General features: G+C 42.7%; 1 protein-coding gene across 2 annotated transcripts in view; it reads left to right on the forward strand.

The window, feature by feature from the left end:
• The window catches only part of ITGA2 (integrin subunit alpha 2), a 148,801-nt gene that overhangs the window by 115,090 nt on the left and 12,701 nt on the right, over window positions 1-21,010 (forward strand). For both annotated transcript variants that reach the window (XM_075541024.1, XM_075541025.1), the window contains exons 22-27: window positions 764-840; window positions 923-1,006; window positions 3,848-3,950; window positions 6,793-6,903; window positions 7,962-8,066; window positions 9,291-9,404. In XM_075541024.1, coding sequence (XP_075397139.1) covers window positions 764-840; window positions 923-1,006; window positions 3,848-3,950; window positions 6,793-6,903; window positions 7,962-8,066; window positions 9,291-9,404 — 594 coding nt within the window. The remainder of the gene's footprint in view (window positions 1-763; window positions 841-922; window positions 1,007-3,847; window positions 3,951-6,792; window positions 6,904-7,961; window positions 8,067-9,290; window positions 9,405-21,010) is intronic.

The raw sequence follows: 21,010 nt of genomic DNA on the forward strand, positions 1-21,010 counted from the left end.
TTAACTCACTAACCTCTCCATTAGGAACTATCATTTGATCTCTCACTGATAGTCAATACTGACTCATAGTGACCCTTTATGGTTTCCAGACACGGTAACTGTTTACGGGACTAGAAAACCCAGTGTTTCTCCCGTGGAACTGCTGATGGTTTTGAACGTGAGACCTTGGGGATCACAGCCCAGTGCGTAACCACTACACCACCAGGGCTCCATTTGACTCCTGTGAACAGTTACCGTCTTAGAAACTCAGAGAGGCAGTTCTACTCTGTCCTATAGGATCGCTATGAGTTAGCATTGGCTCAATGGCAGTGAGTTGTTGTTTCGCGTATTTAGAGAAGTGATTTAATGCCTGAATATTATTTCTTTAAACAATCAATCAAAGTTGAATTCCTAGCCCCCTCTCCCTTCACCCACCAGGCCATTTATTTTATAAACCACACAAGATCTAGAAGCTTCTTTTTCTCTGAATATGTTGATGAGTATGGGTCAGAGAGCTATGCACATGTCATTTGTTAATCAAAACAAAGCTTTCAGTTGCAGGCACAGGCCTGTGTCCCAAGAACTTGTATATATTTTCAAATAGGGCATGCAAATACAAAGTGACAAATAAATAAAGGTCATCGTTCACATTTGCCAACTGAATTAAAATCAAATTCAAAATCAAATTGGAGTCAGTTTAATTTCATGCAGATTGTTTTATATATATATAAATGCCGTGTGAAGAATGAAGCATCAGTTTGATACATTTTTATTTTGCGTATAGGTGACTTTCACTATTAGCTTCGACTTCAATCTTCAAAACCCTGAAAATGAAGCAACTGTCACTTTCCAAGCCATGAGGTAAAATATAAGGGCATCATGAGTCAGTGACGGTGGTGTGTATATTTCTTTTGAAGTAATTCTCTAATGTTCTTTATGATAGTGAGAGCCATGAAGAGAATCAGGCCGACAATCTGGTCTCCTTCAAAATCCCTCTGCTCTATGATGCTGAAATTCACTTAACAAGGTAGGTGGAGCCACGGCAGTTCACTGGCGCTGTGCCACATTGTCTGTACAAGGAGCCAGCATTCTCTCTGAGGACACACAGACCGGCTAATGATCCCTGAAGAGACGCCAGGAAACCCTCTAGGAAGCCAGGCCGAAAGCAGTATCTTGTGACAGTCGATTCTCTAGCTCCGTCTTACATCACCCAAGTCCCTGAAAGTGTGGAATAAGTAGATCATCCAACAGACTGCCAAGCCACATCATAAAAAGACAATAGGTTTTCATGTGCAGAGCTTGAGATACCTGAGCAAGGAGAGAGAGAGAATGCTTCTGGGTGGCTCGCCTTGCAAGCAGCACACACAGAAGTGCAGACAGCCACGTTATCCTCACTGGACAGGTACCCACTCACTGCAGAGGACTCTCAAGTCCTCACATTGTGACCAGGCGAAGAAAAGTGCACCCCAAAGTGCCCAATATTTCCTGATTAGTTCTCTTCTCCCCACCTACGTTGATTCTTCCTCCTTCTAATTTTATTATACTGCCGTCTTTTCATGATCCCACTTCCCACCGTGGAAATACTTTAAAATTCACAACAATATATTATAGTGATCACAAGCAATGCCATAAATAGCATTTTAAAAAATAAACAGCTTGGTGATATTTTTTCTTAAAGTACTACCCAATTATTGAGGACATCCCTGGGTAACTATTTTGACACTGTGTAGATATGCAAGCATGTTGTGCACGTATGATGCAAGGAAATTGACCAAGGTAGAATTCTTTCAGAAACAGGATTTCCGTGAGTAGAGATAACTGCAACTATCTGAAAAGACTGACCAACACTAAAGAGACCAGAGAAAAAAGTCCTATCTCCTTAAAATGCAGAGAGAATGTCTGAAAATAGAATACATAAGAAGCTGGCCTAACTGAATAGCTGTCTAAATATCTAGGCCTTTAAGTCAGAAGTATCAAAGTGCGCAGTTCTGGGAAACACTGCATTTTCCCACAGGTCGCTGGATGTCGGCATTCCCGGCTAACCCTCGGGAAGGGTCTCTCTCTGAGGGGAGTCCCTTATCTCCCTCAATTTTCTCCTTTTTTTTAAAGATTTCTGCTCTTGTTTGTTTGTTTGTTTGTTTGACATCCTCATATGGTGCAGCAGCTGCCTTTTGCTGTTCTCCGCTGGGACTGTGCCGATCCTGTAACTCACACATGATGAGGTCAGGGCACGCCCAGCACTGACATAACAAAGAACACCGATCGGGATTTCGACCACTTCCATACTCGCCTCCACGGAGTCTATTCTGACTCGTGGGGACCTACAGGACACAGTGGAGCTCCCTCTGTGCGTTTTTAAGACTGTAATCCGTTATAGGAGTAGAAAGCCCCATCTTTCTGCTGAGGAGCACCTGTTGGTTTCAAACTGCTAACCTTTTTGTTGGGAGACCAATGTGTAGCCCACTGTGCCACCAGGGATGGAGGGTGTCACCATTGAATCCATAACATTGCTCGCACCAAGATCCTTGGGGAGGCAAAGGGGATGATTGATGCACGCATAGGCAGCCCATTGTTTACACAGCTGACTCAGTTGTTCCGTATCCATTAAAAGACGGGTAAATCCTTGCTTCCTCACACATAGGTTACCTGAAAACAACCACCTCTATTAGTCTTCCTATGACAACATATTATCCTTTTGAGGATTTGGAAAGGTGTGTGTGTGTGTGTGTGTGTGTGTGTGTGTGTGTGTGTGTGTGTGTGTTGAAGGCATAAGAAAGAGAAAGGCAGGGTTTGTGTAGACAAATCAAGAAACTGGGAAAATATTCAGTTTATTTTACTAAAAACGAGGATGCATATCTCATAGTTCTGATCAATTGTTTCGTGGGAATAATTGGAGACCATGAGTACAGTGCTTGCCAGACTGGTTAGTGCCGTACCTAAAGACGCTACCTTGGTGGGGATCCAGACTCGGGATCCAGAAGTAAGTGACAAGGGGAAGGAGTCTCTCGTTGTACTGTTGTTTGAGGAATCCTATAGGAGCGCTGGTGGCATAGTGGGTTATACATTGAGCTACTAACTATGAGGTTAGCAGTTCAAAACCATCAGCCACTGCACTGGACGAAATTGAGGCTTTCTACTCCTGTACAAAGTGGGAAACCCACAGGGACACTTCTACTCTGTCTTATGGGCTTGCTACAAATCGGAATCAATCCTGTGGCAGTGAGTTTTTTTGGTATGGGATTCCTCGGACCTGGCATGCCCCCACGTGTACAGCATAGGTGGCAATCCTGAGCGAACAAACGAAAAACTGACCAATGCCTTCAGGTCTAACCTAATAAAACCTACCCATCAACCCCCACAAAGATGGTCCCTGCAGTAGTGGAAACAGATTTAACCAAACCTATCTCAGATCCAAAACCTAAGATTAGTTTGAACATAGAAAAGAAGAGAGAGAATAACAAGGGAAAATATACTAATGAATATTTCAGAAATTAATGCTCAATATGCTACAATTTGGAAAACTGTGTTTGGTAATGGACATTTAGTAAATCATTCATCCGATCACCTCCATGAACTCCCAGTCAACATAAAAACAGGGGTTCCACTATCATCTCTAAAGTAAGACGCCCATACTTATTTTAGAAAAGTGACAACTGACAACATAACAGAATTCCAGCAGAAAGATGATGAATTGAGGGATGTTTTGAAAGGCCTGTGAGCATTTGTTGTTATTTAGTGGTTTTTAGTTTTTATCTAAATGTAAACTGTTTTCCTTGTCATTTAAGCTAGAAGACATTTAAATCAAAGAAATACTAAACATCAGGAGCTAGAGCAAAGCTAAAATCTTTGGTTTTCCATCTCTTAACAGATCTACTAGCATACATTTTTATGAAGTTTCTGCAGACAGCAAAGCTCCTTCCGTCATTCATAACTTTGAAGACATTGGTCCAAAATTCATCTTCTCCCTTAAGGTGGGTAACCCTTAATAAGGACAGGAAAACAGGAGGAAGGGGAAAGAAACATGAAACAAAACTGGGAAATCAGAAAAGAAGTTTGAAAGGAGTTGAATGTGGCAGTGGTTCTCAAACTGCAGGTGACATCAGAGTCCCTTAGAGAGCTTGTTTTCCGGTAGTTTTCTGGGCTCAGCCTAGAGCTTTTGATTTCAACCTTGGTTTGGTTAGGATCCAAATTTTGAAATTATAGAAAGTTTCCCGATGATGTCAATGTTGTGCGTCCAGGTGCCATACTTTGAAAACTACTGAGACACTCCATATTAAAGTCAACAACCAAGCTTTGTGCATAATTATATATGCTGGGCAAAGGATAATTAATCATTTTCAAAAGTACATGCTCAAGACTGATTAGTGGGATCAGAAACCCTGGTGGTGTCGTGGTTACATATTTTGGCTGCTGACTGCAAGGTCGGCAATTCAAACCAGCACCCTATGGGAGAAAGACAAGGTTTTCTACTCCCATGAAAAGTCACAGTCTCAGAAACCCACAGGGACAATTCTACCCTGTCCTACAGGGTCATTGTGAATTGCAACCGACTTAGTGGCAGTGAATTTGTAGTGTAATGCTGTTGTTGTGGGTGTTTGGAATTTAATGATTGCAGTGTGTCGCATTCTAAGTTCTCAGTGAAGACAGTTTGGGGAAGAGCACAGACCAAGCTCTGCTCAGATGGCAGCGTCACTTGGCATTTGTTCGCAGAGTAAACAGAACCCCAAAATACAAACTCGCTGCCAACGAGTCAATTATGACTCATAATGATCCTATAGGGCAGGCTAGAACTGCCTCGGGCAGCTTCAGAGACTGTAACTCTTTATGGGGGGAGAACAGAATAGGGGTGAATGAAATAATGGACATCCTCATTAGCCATGGCTCCTGTCCCAGGCTGTGATCCAATCATCAGTCACCTCTAGACTTACCTCACTCTACACCACAGAAGAGAAATATCAGAGTCCCTTCTCTCTCAGGCTTAAGACATGAACGGGCAGCCATGACAACATCTCAGACAACATGTGCAGTGAGAAAGTAGGGAAAGGGGTAATAAAAGTGGAAAGTCCCCTTTATGATACTCATTGCCTTTGTTTAGAGTGAACAAACACCTAGAGATGATTCTTCTGTTGGTACTAGCCGAGCAATTTTCCCCTAAGGCACATACCTTACTCTTGTCCACTAGTAATGATTATTCCCATTAGTAGCTAGGGAGACTGCAAGAGAGATTAGAGAACACCTTTGTCACCAGAAATATTGGCTTTACAAAGGGTCTTCAAAAATTTCATGGCAGAAAGGTAATAAACAATGGAATTTTTCCACCAACTTTTTGAGCTCCCTAATGTAATAAGAATGCCAATTTAATCTTAGAGAGCACTTCTAGTTGAAAAGATTACAGTTTGGATACAAATACAGATTTTGTAGAATCATTCTAAGAAGTACCTTAAGTATATCTATATTTTAAATTTTTATTGGCTACTAGTAAGCAAAATTAATTTGTGAAAGAATAACTACTTTGTAATATAAAATATATATGAAAAATTAATCTCTGAGCCTAGATCAAAATCATTTTATTTGGTTCATTTCCTTCTAATTCTTTACATAGTTACAATCCTTCAATTCTGTGATTAAAAAGAAAATAAAATGTTTTAAAGAATCTTAATTTGCAATGTAAATACTAAAATTTATAAAATATGGGAGGCATTTAGCAGCTATATCTTTTATTGAGACCTTTTATTCTGAATAGTAATAATAAAATGACATTATTTTTCTGTAGAGTTATTAATAAAAATACTGAATGTCCACTGTTGTGCCAAGTCTTTAATATATGTTCACCCCTTTAATTCTGGCGTCAATTCTAGCTTCAGAATATTAACATGCCAACGGGGCTGGCTTGTTGGGTTGCAAACTACAAGGTCAACAATAGGAATATAATCTTGGAAACCAACAGGGATTCCACCTGTCCTCTAGGGTGGCTATAGGACCTAAAGAATCTTTAGGCTACAGGTGCCTAAAGAATCTACTTGATGGCGGTGAGTTTGGCTTGGTTCTTAGAGGGCATGAATAAGGAGCTCTTATTCACAGTGGTTAAAGTTGCCGACCAAAGTGAGAAGTTCAAACCCACTTACTACACGAGGAAAGAGTTGGCAGTCAATATCCCTATAGATTTACAGCCTGGGAAACCCCATGGGGCAGGTTTGCTCTGTCCTTCCTATAAGGTTGCTATGAGTCGGAATCAACTCTTTGACAGTGGGTTCTGCTTTTAGATCAAGAGTACCTCCAACTAAAACGGAAGCCATCAGAGAGAAAGATCCTAATCAGTGCACTCTACCAGTTGAGTTTCTGCTTGTTTCGACTTTTCAAATGTGAAAAGAGAAACAGAGAGAGGTGACGTACCTTGTCCAAGTCTCACAGCTAGTCAGTGCTAGAGAGAGTTTCCACACCTGCCAGCCCAACTCCATACACAGTGTTTTCAATGCTACTTTATTACAAATTATAGTACAGTTACAGATGGTGACATTTCTCATCAACAGGTGAACCAGAGACCCAAAATGTGAGTGAGAAGTCTGACTTCCATGTGAAATCAGTCTTACTGTAGGGTTGGGTAGTTGCCCCTCATAGACATAGAGGGCTATTGATTATTTTTGTGCATCATGTATTGATCACTCATTCACTGCCAGTGAGTGGACGCCGACTCATAGCGACCCCGTAGGTTATAGCTGTCCCTGTGGGTCCCAAGTCTGGAACTCTTTCCTGGAGTGGATAGCCTCATCTTTCTCTCCATGTATCAATAGCATTGTTTGATTCCCTGTGTAGGTGACAACAGGAAGTATTCCAGTAAGCATGGCGTACATAACCATCCATATACCTCAGCATACCAAAGAAAAGAACCCACTGCTGTACCTGACGGGGGTGCACACAAGCCAGGTAAGGATCGCACTGTTGCCTGTACAACATGTGCGCTTTCCAAATGGAAATACGCCATGACTTTGGGGTGATCATGTCTGGCATTTCGTGGATGGGACCTGCAAGCATCCTGGGCACCAGTTAACTAGCAGCGTAGTTCACATGGGAGCAGCCCGTCCCTGTAAGAAAGAAATGCTTGAGTCTAGGGCAGCGGTTCTCAACCTGGGGTCGTGACCCCTTTGGGGGTTGAACGGCCATTTCACAGGGGTTGCCTGATTCATAACAGTAGCAAAATGACAGCTATGAAGTGTCAATGAAAATGATTTTATAGTTGGGGGTCACCACACATGAGGAACTATATGAAGGGTCACGGCAATAGGAAGGTTGAGACCCACTGAAGGGGCTTATCAATGGCAGAAATCATTCCAGACCCCTCATATTGGCCAACTGAGGATTTGGCTTCGTTAGCAATGTTAAGAGAGAAGTCTGGGGAGAGGTGGAATCTGCAGTTGGTGAGGAGTAGGTCTACACACAAGCAATTAGAGACTGTTCTTTCAGCTGCCAACCTGGACTTCAGCCAGACACTATTCAACACTGGTTGCTCATTACAATCATCTGCTCGTTTTTACACAAGAGTTTAAAATTGCCCAGGCTCTGGTCATTCACTCTAGTATTGGTATCTTTGTTCAAAACCCTCCAGGTGTTCTTGCAAGCAGCCGGGTTTAAAAGCACTGCTTTTTCAAACCCTTGATAGTGACTGCGCTAGCCTAGCCCCTAGCCCATTTTCCAGTCGTAGGACTCCTGAAGTATTGCAGAGATGACTCTGGGAAATCAAAATGTTCCAGGAAAAAAACCAACGTTGAATTTAAACTATTTCAGTATACATCGCACATTTGTCTCATATGAGTTCCAAGGAGCCACACCGCCCCCATGAAATTATGTCAGGGTGATTTAAATACTACAGGACGTGTGGCAGCTCCTTCCTTGCCCCAGTAGAGAAACGTTGACTGTGGTAACATATTGAAAGGAACGTCATAAACTCTCTTGTTGCCTCAGACTGATCCCGTCCTTCTTTACAGGCTGGTGACATCAGTTGTCATGCAGAAGTAAATCCCTTGAAAATAGGACAAGCATCTTCTTCTGTATCGTTCAAGAGTGAAAATTTCTGGCGCATGAAAGAATTGGTAAGGACAGTTGACCCGGTGAACGCTTCCTTTAGCGAGTCTGGGTTTGTTTTATCTGGAAGTCAAACCACTTCTTCACGCCACTCCTTTTCCCTGCTAGTTTATATCCTGCACAACTAAAGTCAGTTCTGATGGATGACAACCACCTGTGTGTCAGAATAGAATTGCACCCCCAAGCCCTGGTGGCACAGTGTGTACGCATTGGGCTGCTAACCACAGGGTGAGCAGTTTAAGACCACCAGCCGGCCTCGGAGGCTTCCTACCGCTGTAAACAGTTAGTCTTGGCGATGCACGGGGACTCTATCTTGTTCTACAGGATCGCTCTGAGTCAGAGTGGGTGGGATGGCAGAGTGTGGTTTTGAGAGAGTTTTCAGTGGCCGAGCTTTCCATAGTTTGGGGGCTTTCTTCTGAGGCCTCTTGGCTAGGAAGTCAACCGCCAGCTATTCAGTTAGCGGTTGAGTGCGTTCACCGTTTGTGCTACTCAGGAACCGTTCTTCTTCCTTTGCCGTTTGTAGCCTGTGCGAATCGAAAGTTAGAAAATACAGCCTGGAATCTAGGTTATTGGAATATTCACACTCGCTGCTGTTGAGTTGAGTCTGAGTCATAGTGACCTGAAGGGAGAGGTTTCTGGGACTGTCACTTTGTGGCCAGCAGTCCAACACGCAAACCACTACGTCACCAGGGCTGCTTTTGAAAGGATTTCTTAGACCATCACTATAAAAGACATCCTCCAAAGGTCATGAGATTAAAGAGCCCGTGAAAGACTTATTCCTGTGTTTCTGTTCCGAATTGCATAGGAACAGATGGAAACTGCTGGGAGGGCCTGGGGGCATGTGTTGTAGCTGTGATGCCTCTGAAGCTCCGTTGCCACATTGTTCCTGATCCTTTTTTGCTCAGCTGCTATTAAATAGGCCTCCCTGGCCACCCAGCCCTGCATTTCTACATTGCATCACCTCCCTCTCCCTTTCAATATGCAAGAAATAGTAATGGTACTGAAGGGCTTTGGTGTCCCGTTGCCCAGAAGTGATAGACAAAAGGAGGATGTCTGGGAAAGGGGCTGAGCTTTGATCAGAGTGAAGAGGGGTTTTGACTGCTACACGCCCTGTGAGTCTGCCCTGCACCTGCTTATCTGTCTCTGTAAGACTGAGGTAGTTAGGGTGGTGGTTGTTTCTTAAACCCATGCTAACCCCATTTTTTCTCTCACCAATGCCTTCAACGGGAAAGAACTGCAGAACTGCCTCATGCAGTAACGTTACCTGTTGGCTGAAGGACTTACAGGTGAAAGGGGAATACTTCGTGAATGTGTCTACCAGGATCTGGAACGGGACTTTTGCAGCCGTGAGTATCTGTATCATTTATTGGGTTTATCAATAGCAAGGACATGGGAGTTCATACCTTCGGACAAGGCAGCTAAGGCCTATGGTGCCCAGGGGCCTTTTACACAGTGCTTGTCCAATTCAGCTGTGCCCTCCAACCACCCGGGCTGTATGGGAAAGGGACTGGATGTTTAGACTCCACCTCCACCTACTACATCAGAATCTCTAGGAAATAGTGCCAAGGCCCCTCTGTTGGCCCTCAGCTGTAATGGGCCCCCCCACCCTTGAAGGTTCCCTCCCCAGGCTCTCCCCAGTTCTCTACTCCCACCCCATCTCCTCCACACACCCAAATCAAAGCGCACAGGTCCATTCTCATCCCTACAGCTCTCAACGATGGTCGCCTTGATCTCAAACCACCAGGAGGTGAACCCGACGTAAAGACCCTTCTTAGTTATTTTCACTGCTATACTTTCCTGTTAAGCCCCTTTGCTGATGACAGCGCAGTGGGCAGGGAGCAGTGGAAGTCATTTCCATCACCATGAAATGTTTGAAGTGAGCGCCCAGACGGTGTCAGCCTAGCTTCCCACATGGCAGGCGTGACTGCCCCGAGTGCGAGCCGCTTTCAGCAGGGATTTTTCCATAGACAGAGTTTCAGTCTGGCACGAAACGTATAAGAACGGGCCAAGGACCAGACCCGAGACTCTCAAGCCAATTCTGACTGAAGGCAGCCCCGTGCGTTTTAAGGAAGAGCTGAGCACCGTGGCGTCTCCTTCACTGTCGTCTGTAAGGAAGCACCTTGCCAGGCCTGTGGTTTCGGTGGCTGAGTGGCGTGGGACCACCGACCTTTTGGTTCGTAGCTGAGTGCAAGCTACTCAAATCGCACCGCGACCTCAAAAGGGTGAACCAAAACCCAAACCGAACCCGCCCGCCAGTCTGTTCCAACTCTCAGGGCCTTTCTGGAGGGTTTCCCAAGCCATGGATCTTTACAGAAACAGGCAACCACATATTGCTCCTGTGGCGCTCCTGGTGCATGTGAACCCCTGACCTGGTGGTTAGAGACCATTGCATAAATTAAGACAGGCAGGATCCCTTCAATCTGACCGTGTACGTGGCTAGCTAATCCTTCCATCACCGTTGACTTCTTAGATTGAGGCGTCAACATGGAAATTAGTCCAGAACCTCTTGGGGGCTGGGACTACACGGGCTTTTGTTTGTTTGTCGTTGTGGTCTGTCTGTCGGCTTGCAGTGGATACGTCAGTTCTTGAGTTACTTACCAACCAGTCTCCATGCCGCCTGTCCTCACTCGTTTGTGATTTCACCAATAAATCCTATTCCCAGCTGTGGGCTTTCATATAAGATGGGGAAACGAGCCTCCTCCCTCTGAACTGGTCCTCGTATCCAAAATCTGAGCGATATTCTTGGATAAAGATATAAAAAGCGGACTTGTTTAAGGTGGGAGAAAAACACGAAGAGAGCACTAGGTGAGTGGGAAGTGAGGTGCTTGGCATTCCCCTTGATTTTTAAGGTTTTGTTTCCAGGTAGTCACATTTGCTTTTTCAGCCTTCCTGGTGACTTCAAGCCTGTAGGAGAGGCAGCGTGCCCATAACCTCACCACCTGCCCAGTCGCTGGAGTCTGGCGCTCTGTTTTGCCACTTGGCTCCTGGACGGAGGGAACAAATGTTTTCCTAGCAACCCTTGGGCAGCCAGGGAGGGAAACTGACAGCCATGCATCAAAATGCAATCACCCAAGCTCTGGAAAAAGCATTTGAGTTTTCTCGAGTTTGTTTAAAGCTACGTCATTTTAAGGGTACGACCTTTTCAAGTACTTCCCCCACAATCTTCAAAAGTATCCGTTTCATTGCTGTGAACACAATTGTGAAACGTGTTACACTTTTCCAATGTGGAAAAGTATATAAAGTTCTATATATCTTCTGCTTTCATGAAAGGTCAAATGTTCACCTTCCCCCTCTTTTTCAGTTATTTTAGCCACAGAGTGGATGTTCTCAGACCACCTAGGAGATCCGGTCTGCAGCATGGGTCTCGCTTCCTGGGGGGAACAGGGTTAAGGCGCAGCCAGGAGTTGTTGCCGTCTTTTATTCTCTGATGCAGTAAAGCCAACATTGTGTTACCAGTGATTTTATAATAAAGCACTTGCTCAGGCCTCCAAGAGGCTGGCAGTGTCGGCCACCATTTGTAAGGAAGCGCCGGCTTGCTGGACAGTAGAAGTAGTGAGACGGCTCTCCCGGGGGTGTTCTCTCTCCACACCACTTGTTCGCCCTACAGGATACTGCATACCTGTGAGAAGGACCTGACGTGGGTGGGCATCACAGGTATCTGTTTTGTAGGGAAAATTCTTTCATTTTGACTCAGTAGAGACTGAAATCAATATTCAACTTGACGGTCATATATTTATTTATTTTCTTCAACCTTTATCAATACACTTAGTGTGACTCCTGAGAGTGTAGTGGGTATGCATTGGGATGCTAACTGCAAGGTCAGCAGTTTGAAACCACAAGCTGCTGGGGCTTTCTACTAACTCTAAAGAGTTACAGTCTACGTAATATATTAATTTATAATGAAAGGGATGGAGGCCTCTGTACATATATTTATATGTTAAGTTTAAAGATAGCACATGGACTTCAGGCCTCTACTCAAGATCTCCCTTAACACAAGAACACTTTGTTCTAATAACCTGGCATTCTTTGATAGTCACCTTCCCAAAACAATCGCAGAATACAAATGGGTGCATAAGAAAATGTGGTGAACAAAGCTGATGGTGCCCAACTATCAAAAGATGTGTCTTCTGGGGTCTTAAAGTCTTGAAGTTAAACAAGCAGCCATCTAGCAGGGAAGCAAATAAGCCCACGTGGAAGAAGTACACCAGCCTGTGTGACTATGAAGTGTCGACGGGATCAGGTATCAAAAGATCTAAAACAATAAATTTATCAATATGAAAGAGGGGGGTTGGAGTGGAGACCCAAAGCCCATCTGTAGGTGATTGCACCTCCCCCTACCGAAGGGTTACAAGGAAGGAATGATTCATCCAGGGTGCAGTAAAGCACTGATGAAACACACATCATTCCTCTAGTGCCTGAATGCTTCCCCCCTGCCAATACCATGACTCAGTTCTACCTTACAATTCTGACAAGGCAGGAGTACACACATTGGTACAGAGAAGAGCTCTTGACACATAGAATTCAGGACACATAAACCCCTCAGGGACAGTAGTGGGAGTTTCAATGTCTTGAGGGTAGGGGAATGGTGGGAGCAGGCGTGGGGGGGTGAGCAAGGGGGGACTTATCACAAGATTGGATATATAGCCCCAACCAGGGGGACAAATAACAGAAAGGTGAGTGAAGGGAGACAATGGACTGTGTGAGACACAAAATAACGACAATAATATCTAATTGATCAAGGATTTATGAGGGTGGGAGGGGGGGGGAAGAGCTGATACCAAGAGCTCAGGTAGAAAGAAATTGTTTTGGAAATGTTGATGGCAACATATGTACAAGTGTGCTTAATACAATTGAATGATGGATTGTTATAAGATGTGTACAAAGCCCCCCATAAAATGATTAATTTAAAATAAAATTAAAAAGAGTTTACCATCTTGGAAACCCAGGAGCCGTTCTACCCTGTCTGTCACCATGAGTCAGAATCGACTTAATGGCTGTGAGATTTGGTTTTGTTGTTGTTTTAATTTGTTTAAGAAGCCAGTGAAGTATAGTAAAGTCTGATGCTGTCTGCATCTTGATTAAATTAACAAGAACCTGGGCCAGTGGAAAGGAAAGAAATTGCTCACTCGTTGGAAATACGTTCTCTCTTTCTGGCTGGTAGATACAGTTTACCGAGTTGCCTCAGAGTATGTTGAATTATGGACCCTAGTAACCAGAAGAGCTGGGTCTCACAGGTCAGAACAGATGACAAACTGAGCATCTTATTATATTTCCCAGTAATCATCAGGCTCAATATTTGCTTTATAGAAAAACTTTTCAAAACAGTTGACCATACACCTCATTCGTGTTTTTATCAGAACCAGATGCATATAAATACACTTCGTGTTACAAAAGTACTTGGAACTTCAGCATAAAATACAGGAGTCCTTTCAATGCACCTGCTGCCATCTAATCTAGTAGATGAATGGCATGCACAGGTTTAGGAAGTCTAAAATTCTGACTGATGGCATGTGACTGGACTGTCTATTGCCCCCAAACTTCAGGAAGTCTGCTGATTACATTCATAGCTGCTTAAATTCATTCAAATATACTTCTCTTTTACTCTTTGATGTGTACTTTACGTACATAGCAGAAAACAACATCCGAACGTGAACAATTCACTGCTGTTCAACCATCACCCATAGGAAACACACACCCTACTCTTCCATTGCCCAGAGCTCCTGGCAGCCATCTGCTCTGAATACCAGAGGTAGATGCAATCATGGAGCAGGTCATCTTTTGTGACAGGCATCTTTCACATGACAAACTATTTCCAAGGTTCATCCATGTTCTAGCATGCACGAGCACAGCTAAATAATATCCCATCATATGGATAAACCACAGTCTGTGTATCCATTCATCTCATAGACACTTATTCTTTTTTAATTTCCTGGGGTAAAAACTATATCTATATCTATAACCAAAAATGATATTTTAAGAATATAGGTCCATTGATTGTATTCACAATGTGATGCAACTCTTATTCTCCATTTCCATTTTTCCCCACATCTTCAACCAGAAACTCAGTCAAGTACCCAAAGCTAGAACTTTTCATCTTTTCCTCCCCTAGTCCCTGGTAATCAACTTCTATCTCATAGATTTGTGAATTCTAATCATTTGATGCAGTGAGATCATAAAAAAAATTGTTTCATTTTATCTGACTTATTTTACTTAAAATGTTTTCAAAGCTCAGCCATGTAAATCAGAAAGTTATTTCTTTTTTATGACTGAATGATACTCCGTTTACCATCATCCCATATTTGCTTAGCTGTTCATTTGTTGATGGAGGTTTGGTTTGTTTCCGCCTTTGGGCTGTTGTCAATAACACGCCTGCGAATCTGGGTGCACAAGCATCCGACGAGTCCTTGCTTTCCAGTCTTTGGGTACATATCTAAGAGTGGAGTTTCTGGGTTGTATAGTAATTTTGCATTTGACTTTTTGATGAACTGCCAACCTGTTTTCCACAGTGACTACACAACTCCGCCTTCCCGTTGTCATTGTACAAGCGTTCTAATGTCTCCACATCCTTGTCAACACTTACTAATCTCCTTTTTCTCTCCCCTAATAGCCATCTGAGTGGGTATCAAGTGGCATTTCTTGTAGATTTTACTTGTTTTCCCCTCATAAGTAATGACATGAAGCATATTTTCTTTTGATTGTTGGCAATTATATGTCTTTGAGAAGTGTCTATCTGAACCTTTAGCCATTAAACAAAGCACGAGGTTGATTTTCTTTTTATGGTTGGATTGTAAAAGTTCTTTATGCATCCTGGATATTAAAGCTTTATGGTTTGTGGTTTGCAAGTAAGTTCTCCCAGACTATAGGGTGGTTTTTTTTTCACTTCCTTTGCAAAAAATTTTAATTTTATTGACGTCCAATTTATCCATTTTTCTTTTGTTCGTGCTTTTGGCGTCATGTCTACGGGTCCATTGTCAGAAGCAGGGTCTTAATGCTTTATCTTTATGTTTTCTTCAAAGAATTTTATGATTTTAATTCTTATCGTTAGGTCACAGACCATTGTGAGTTATTTTTATATACTGTATGAGATATGATTCAAATTTATTCTTGCATGTGCAAATACAGTGGTCACAGCACCGTTTATTAGCGAGATGATTCTTTGCTCCATTACTAGGGACCCTTTGCAATTCTTTACCTTCAACCTACTAATGACTTTGGATCTAAATTAGGTCTCCTGAAAGCAGCATATGATTAGATCATGCTTTCTTATTGATTCTGCTCATCTCTACCTTTTGATTAGAATGATCAATCAATTTACACTTAAAATAAATTTCACTAAGTAAACACTTGCCTCCACCACTGTGTGTGCCCTTTGCCATTTGTTTTCTTACTGTCGACCATCTCTGTCCTTCATTCACTCTCTCTGCTTTTCTGTTTCTTTGGGGTTTTAGGTAGTGACCTATTTTGATTCTCTGCTCATTTCCTTGTGTGCTCGTGTGTGTGGGTGTATTTCTCCTTTTTTTGGTGATTACTATCGGGATTGTATCTAAAATTATAAATTAATAATTGTCTAGTCTAAGTTGGTGCCAACATAATTTTAATAATATATAGAAATTCTGTATTTTTTTATTCTGAACCCAACTTTATCATGATGTTACATATTGTAGTTGATCCTTGAACAGCGTGCGTTTGAACTGTGTGGGTTCACATACGAACAGATTTTTTTTTATTCTGGGTGATGCTAATCATCTCTGTGAGCTGCCCGTCTCCAAAGCGAATTGCGTATCACAGTGAAAAATGAGAACTCATGGTTTTTGTATATTTATTATGCAAATTGTGTTTAGTGTTTATTAGTCTGGGTAGACTAGAGAAACAAATTCATAGACATTGATATGTGTATAAGAAAGAGCTTTATATACAAGAGCAATTGAATATTGAGAAAACATCGCAGCCTAGTCCAGATCAAGTCCATAAGTCTGATATTAACCCATATATCCAATACCAATCTATAAATTCGTCTTCAGACTCACTTTCAATGACGCCAAATGCAGCATGATCACAGGCTAGTGGGTGGAAAGTCTTGTGGACTCAGTGGCGGTGTAACTTAGCATCTCAGCATTGGTGTGGGTGTCTAGGTGGTTCTTCTAGCTCCAGGGCTCTAGGGTAGCTCCATGTGTCTTGTCATCAGGAATACTTTGCAGGGTGTGAGTGTGTCTGGCCTCCAGTGAACCATTTATCTCTGTCACACCTCCTAATTAGGTCATCAAACTGCAATCTGACAGGCCAGATTCCACCCCTTCCTCGAGTTGACAGATTATGTAACTGCCACGGTGTGATACAATAAATCTCGAAGAGCATTATGGGTCCCACACAGAGTGCCACTAGTGATGATGGGAGTGTTCCTAAGACAAGGAGGAAAGCCATGTCTTATGAGAAAAAGATGCATTGCTTGATATGTACTTTAGATTAAGGTCTAGCTAAAGGTGAGTATAGCATAGGGGCTCCTGGGGGTGAGGAGGGGCAGACATGTGAAACTGTAACTGTTGCTCTGCCAGCATGCATAACAACTTCGCACTTTTTGTGAAATGCCTTTTGATCTCCTATTGAAAAATGCCACTTTTATGTGAGTGCATTATATAATAGGAGGCGTCAATAATTTATGGAAAAACCCCATTATCTTTTCATTCTGTTTTTTTGATAAATTTTTGAAGTTCTGTCCTGTGTATAACATACAGAACCTGTGCTACTCAACTACTTATGCTATTGGTAAGGCTTCTGGTCAACAGTAAGACCATTAGTTGCTAAAGTTTGGCAAGTTCAAATTATACATGGATTTTTCAACTATATGGGGGGATGAGGGGTAGGCAACCCCTAATCTCCACGTTGTTCACTGTTAAACTGAGTGGATATATATTTACACATATTGTTATATATTTACATTGCCTACTAAATACATATACAATTATTTTTTATGCACCTGTAAATTGTGTTTGACATAAAAGTGGAGTTATAACACAAAAACACCACGGAAATAGCCTGATAGTCACCTGTGAAATTATTTTACTGTGATCTTTTTTGCTTCATTTGAATTTCTGTTGCGGTCTAGCGCCCTAACTTTTAAATCTTCAAGACTCCTTTTTGTATTTCTTATAATGCAGGTATTATTGTGATGGATTCCCATAACTTTTGTTGTCTGTGACTATTTTAATTCTACCCTCGGTTTTTCCAGCTGTAGAATTCATGAGTAAGAGTTCTTTTCTTCCAGCATTTCACATTTGTCAATGTCTTTTGACCTCTAGCTCTTGAGGACAATTGACATTTGTTCTCATTAAGGAGATCTTATATGTGGCTGTTTGCAGGATGCTCTCTTTATCTTTAGTTTTCAAGAGTTTTATTATCATTTTCTTGATATGAATTTTTGGGTTTTTCTTACATAGAAGTCATTTGGCTATCTTGTACTATAGATTCTTTTCTTTCACCAGATTTGTGCAGTGTTAGCTATTATTTCTTCAAATGTCTATTTCTTCTTTCTCCCTCTTCCTTTTCTGGGACTCCTAGCATGAGTACGTTAATGTGCCTAGTGGATCCGTTTGCTTTTCGTTGTCTCTGAAAACATTTCCTTGTGCTTGACAATTCACCTGTCCTATCCTGACATTTGCCCACACTGTTTTCTTCCTCTGGCAGCTCCCACCTGTTGCTGAACACCTGTAGTGAGCTTTCCTTCAGTCATCCTTTTCAGCAATAATATTCTTTTTAAAATTTCAATCTCTTTGTATTCTCATCTTTGTCCCTATATGAATTTCATTTAGCCTTCCCTTCATCTTTATTTATTTTAGCCCTTTGAGAATATTTAATACTCATTTTACAGTCTTTATTTCATGAGCCTCAGTGCTTCCTCTGAGACAGTTTTGGTCACTTAATTTTATTATTTTAAATAGACTATTCTTTCCTGTTTCTTTGTATGCCTTTTTGTTTTTTACGGACTATTTGACTCATAATGTGGTAAATGTAAACCAGATTCTCCCCTCCTCCAAGGTTTGCAGGATATATATATATATTTGCAGCATGATTGTTTGCTTTGCTTTGTACAGTCATGCATTAGTTTACTGACGTTCCCTATGACTGCAGAGGTGGCGTGACTAAAGCTGTGTGGACATGAGGATGTTTTAATATTCAGCTAGTGTTTTGACAGAGATTTTCTTGAACACCAGAGAGAAAAACAAAACCAAAACAACTCCAAAAGGGAAACCTCCTTCATTCTTGTCCAATGCCCAGGCCATCATTCATTCCTTCGTCCAATGAACCTTCAGTATGGAGATAATCCTAAAGCAGAAACCTCCTTCATTCTTGTCCAATGCCCAGGCCATCATTCATTCCTTCGTCCAATGGACCTTCAGTATGGAGATAATCCTAAAGCAGAAACCTCCTTCATTCTTGTCCAATGCCCAGGCCATCATTCATTCCTTCGTCCAATGGACCTTCAGTATGGAGATAATCCTAAAGCAGAAACCTCCTTCATTCTTGTCCAATGCCCAGGCCATCATTCATTCCTTCGTCCAATGGACCTTCAGTATGGAGATAATCCTAAAGCAGAAACCTCCTTCATTCTTGTCCAATGCCCAGGCCATCATTCATTCCTTCGTCCAATGGACCTTCAGTATGGAGATAATCCTAAAGCAGAAACCTCCTTCATTCTTGTCCAATGCCCAGGCCATCATTCATTCCTTCGTCCAATGGACCTTCAGTATGGAGATAATCCTAAAGCAGAAACCTCCTTCATTCTTGTCCAATGCCCAGGCCATCATCCATTCCTTCGTCCAATGGACCTTCAGTATGGAGATAATCCTAAAGCAGAAACCTCCTTCATTCTTGTCCAATTCCCAGGCCATCATTCATTCCTTCGTCCAATGGACCTTCAGTATGGAGATAATCCTAAAGCAGAAACCTCCTTCATTCTTGTCCAATGCCCAGGCCATCATTCATTCCTTCGTCCAATGGACCTTCAGTATGGAGATAATCCTAAAGCAGAAACCTCCTTCATTCTTGTCCAATGCCCAGGCCATCATTCATTCCTTCGTCCAATGGACCTTCAGTATGGAGATAATCCTAAAGCAGAAACCTCCTTCATTCTTGTCCAATGCCCAGGCCATCATTCATTCCTTAGTCCAATGGACCTTCAGTATGGAGATAATCCTAAAGTAGAAAGCTGAGGGTCTTCTCAAGTAATTTCTGGGCACGAGTGAGTTCACAGACTCAGCAGCTCAAAACCACCAGCCACTCTGCAAGAGAAAGACAGGGTTTTCCTCTCTCGTAGAAAAAGTAGTCTAGGAAATGCACGGCAGCAGTTCTGCCTGGACGCTCACGCTATGGAGTTGATGTCAATTCACAGCGACTAACTTTTGGGGGGAGTAGTAAGTCCCCCTTTTCTTCTGTGAAGCAGTTGGTGGGTTTAAACTCTAATCTTGTGTTTCACGGCCCAACTGGACCTAATATACCACTGAGGTTCATTTATATTCTGACCTATTCGTCAGCAACGGCTCAACGTCAGTGAGTTTGAAAAACGTGTTTCATCTTGTCCTGAAGATGCAAGCAGTTTCCTCAGCCCCCCCTTTAGACATTAAAACAAACCCAAACTCACTGCCTTCAAGGCCGTTCTGACTCATGGTGTCTCTGTGAGACAGAGTAGAACTGCCCCTGTGGGTTTCTGAGACTGCAACTCTTTACGGGATTAGAAAGCCTCATCTTTCTCCTGAGGGTCAGCAGATGGTTTTGAACTACTAACCTCAGGGTTAGTAGCCCAACGCATAACTGCTATGCCAGGAGGGCTCCTCCCTTAGACACAGTGGCTTTTAAAGCCTTACACTTCTGAAGACATGCTCTGACCTCTTTCCAGTATTGTGTATGCCTTTAGGACATGCTTCAGTCCCAGGTGACGACCACATTTACAGTTCTAGGTGACGACATTACAGTCTGGGTCTGGGTTCATAATCCCGAGCTCGGGATGAGCTGCAAGAGTGAGAAAACTGACATCACTGGCATGAACACGTCGCTTCAGTCTTTCCAATAGCTGCTGGACTGTTCACAACAGATCCTCAGCAAAGGGCTTGTAAAGATTTTCTACCTCTTATGTATTGCTTTCATCTTGATTCAGCTTTTGCGTTGTTTCCCTGAGTTATGCTAGATTGATTGATTCTTCCAGCTTCTGTCTTGTGTGTGAGGGATGCGAGCACGTTGCTGCTTCTGCCCGCCATCTTGCTCCAACCTTGACATGTAGTGGAGTATAATTACCTTTAGAAGATTTAATATCAGACCAGCCCCGGGAAGCTGGAGAGTAAAGATGTCCCAGTTGTCACACTCTTCCAAGATGCAATTCAGCTCCTTTTCCCCAGACTCCTCCCTTGAGGACATTCCCTCATGTCCTGGGTTCTGCACATCCCTGCAGTGACCCACGAAAAGTCTGACAAAATCGTTCATGTGGTGGGGGTGCTGTTTAGTCCAAACTCAGGTCAGGCAGGGGTGAGTCAGATGCAGGGCCCAGACCCAGAGACCAAAGATGTCCAAAAGTCACAGCAGGTCCCCTGGCTTCTACTAAAGCTCAATCTGGAGTGTGTGTGTGGCGGGGGGGGGGGGGGGAGAGGGGGGAGGAGAGGACTGGCTTTCCAGGCTAGACCCTATTCCAATTAAAAACACAGATTTCTAAGAGGGCTGTGTTAAGTGTTAATGCCAGGGCCCTGCTGCCTGGCCATTTGGATTTAATAATCCATTGCAGGGGACAGTCGCCCTAATATATTTTAAAGTTTCCCAGCTATTTCTCATATGTAGCCTAGTGGTCTATCACCAGTAGAAGTGACTCGGGATTCTCGAGTCACCCGAGTTGCTGTTTGTTTTTGTCACTTTCCAGAAGAAAATAAACAGATTATAAACATGCCTAATATTACGCCTGAACTTCTGCTAA

This window comes from Tenrec ecaudatus, chromosome 2, assembly GCF_050624435.1.
Source record: "Tenrec ecaudatus isolate mTenEca1 chromosome 2, mTenEca1.hap1, whole genome shotgun sequence".
NCBI lineage: Eukaryota > Metazoa > Chordata > Mammalia > Afrosoricida > Tenrecidae > Tenrec > Tenrec ecaudatus.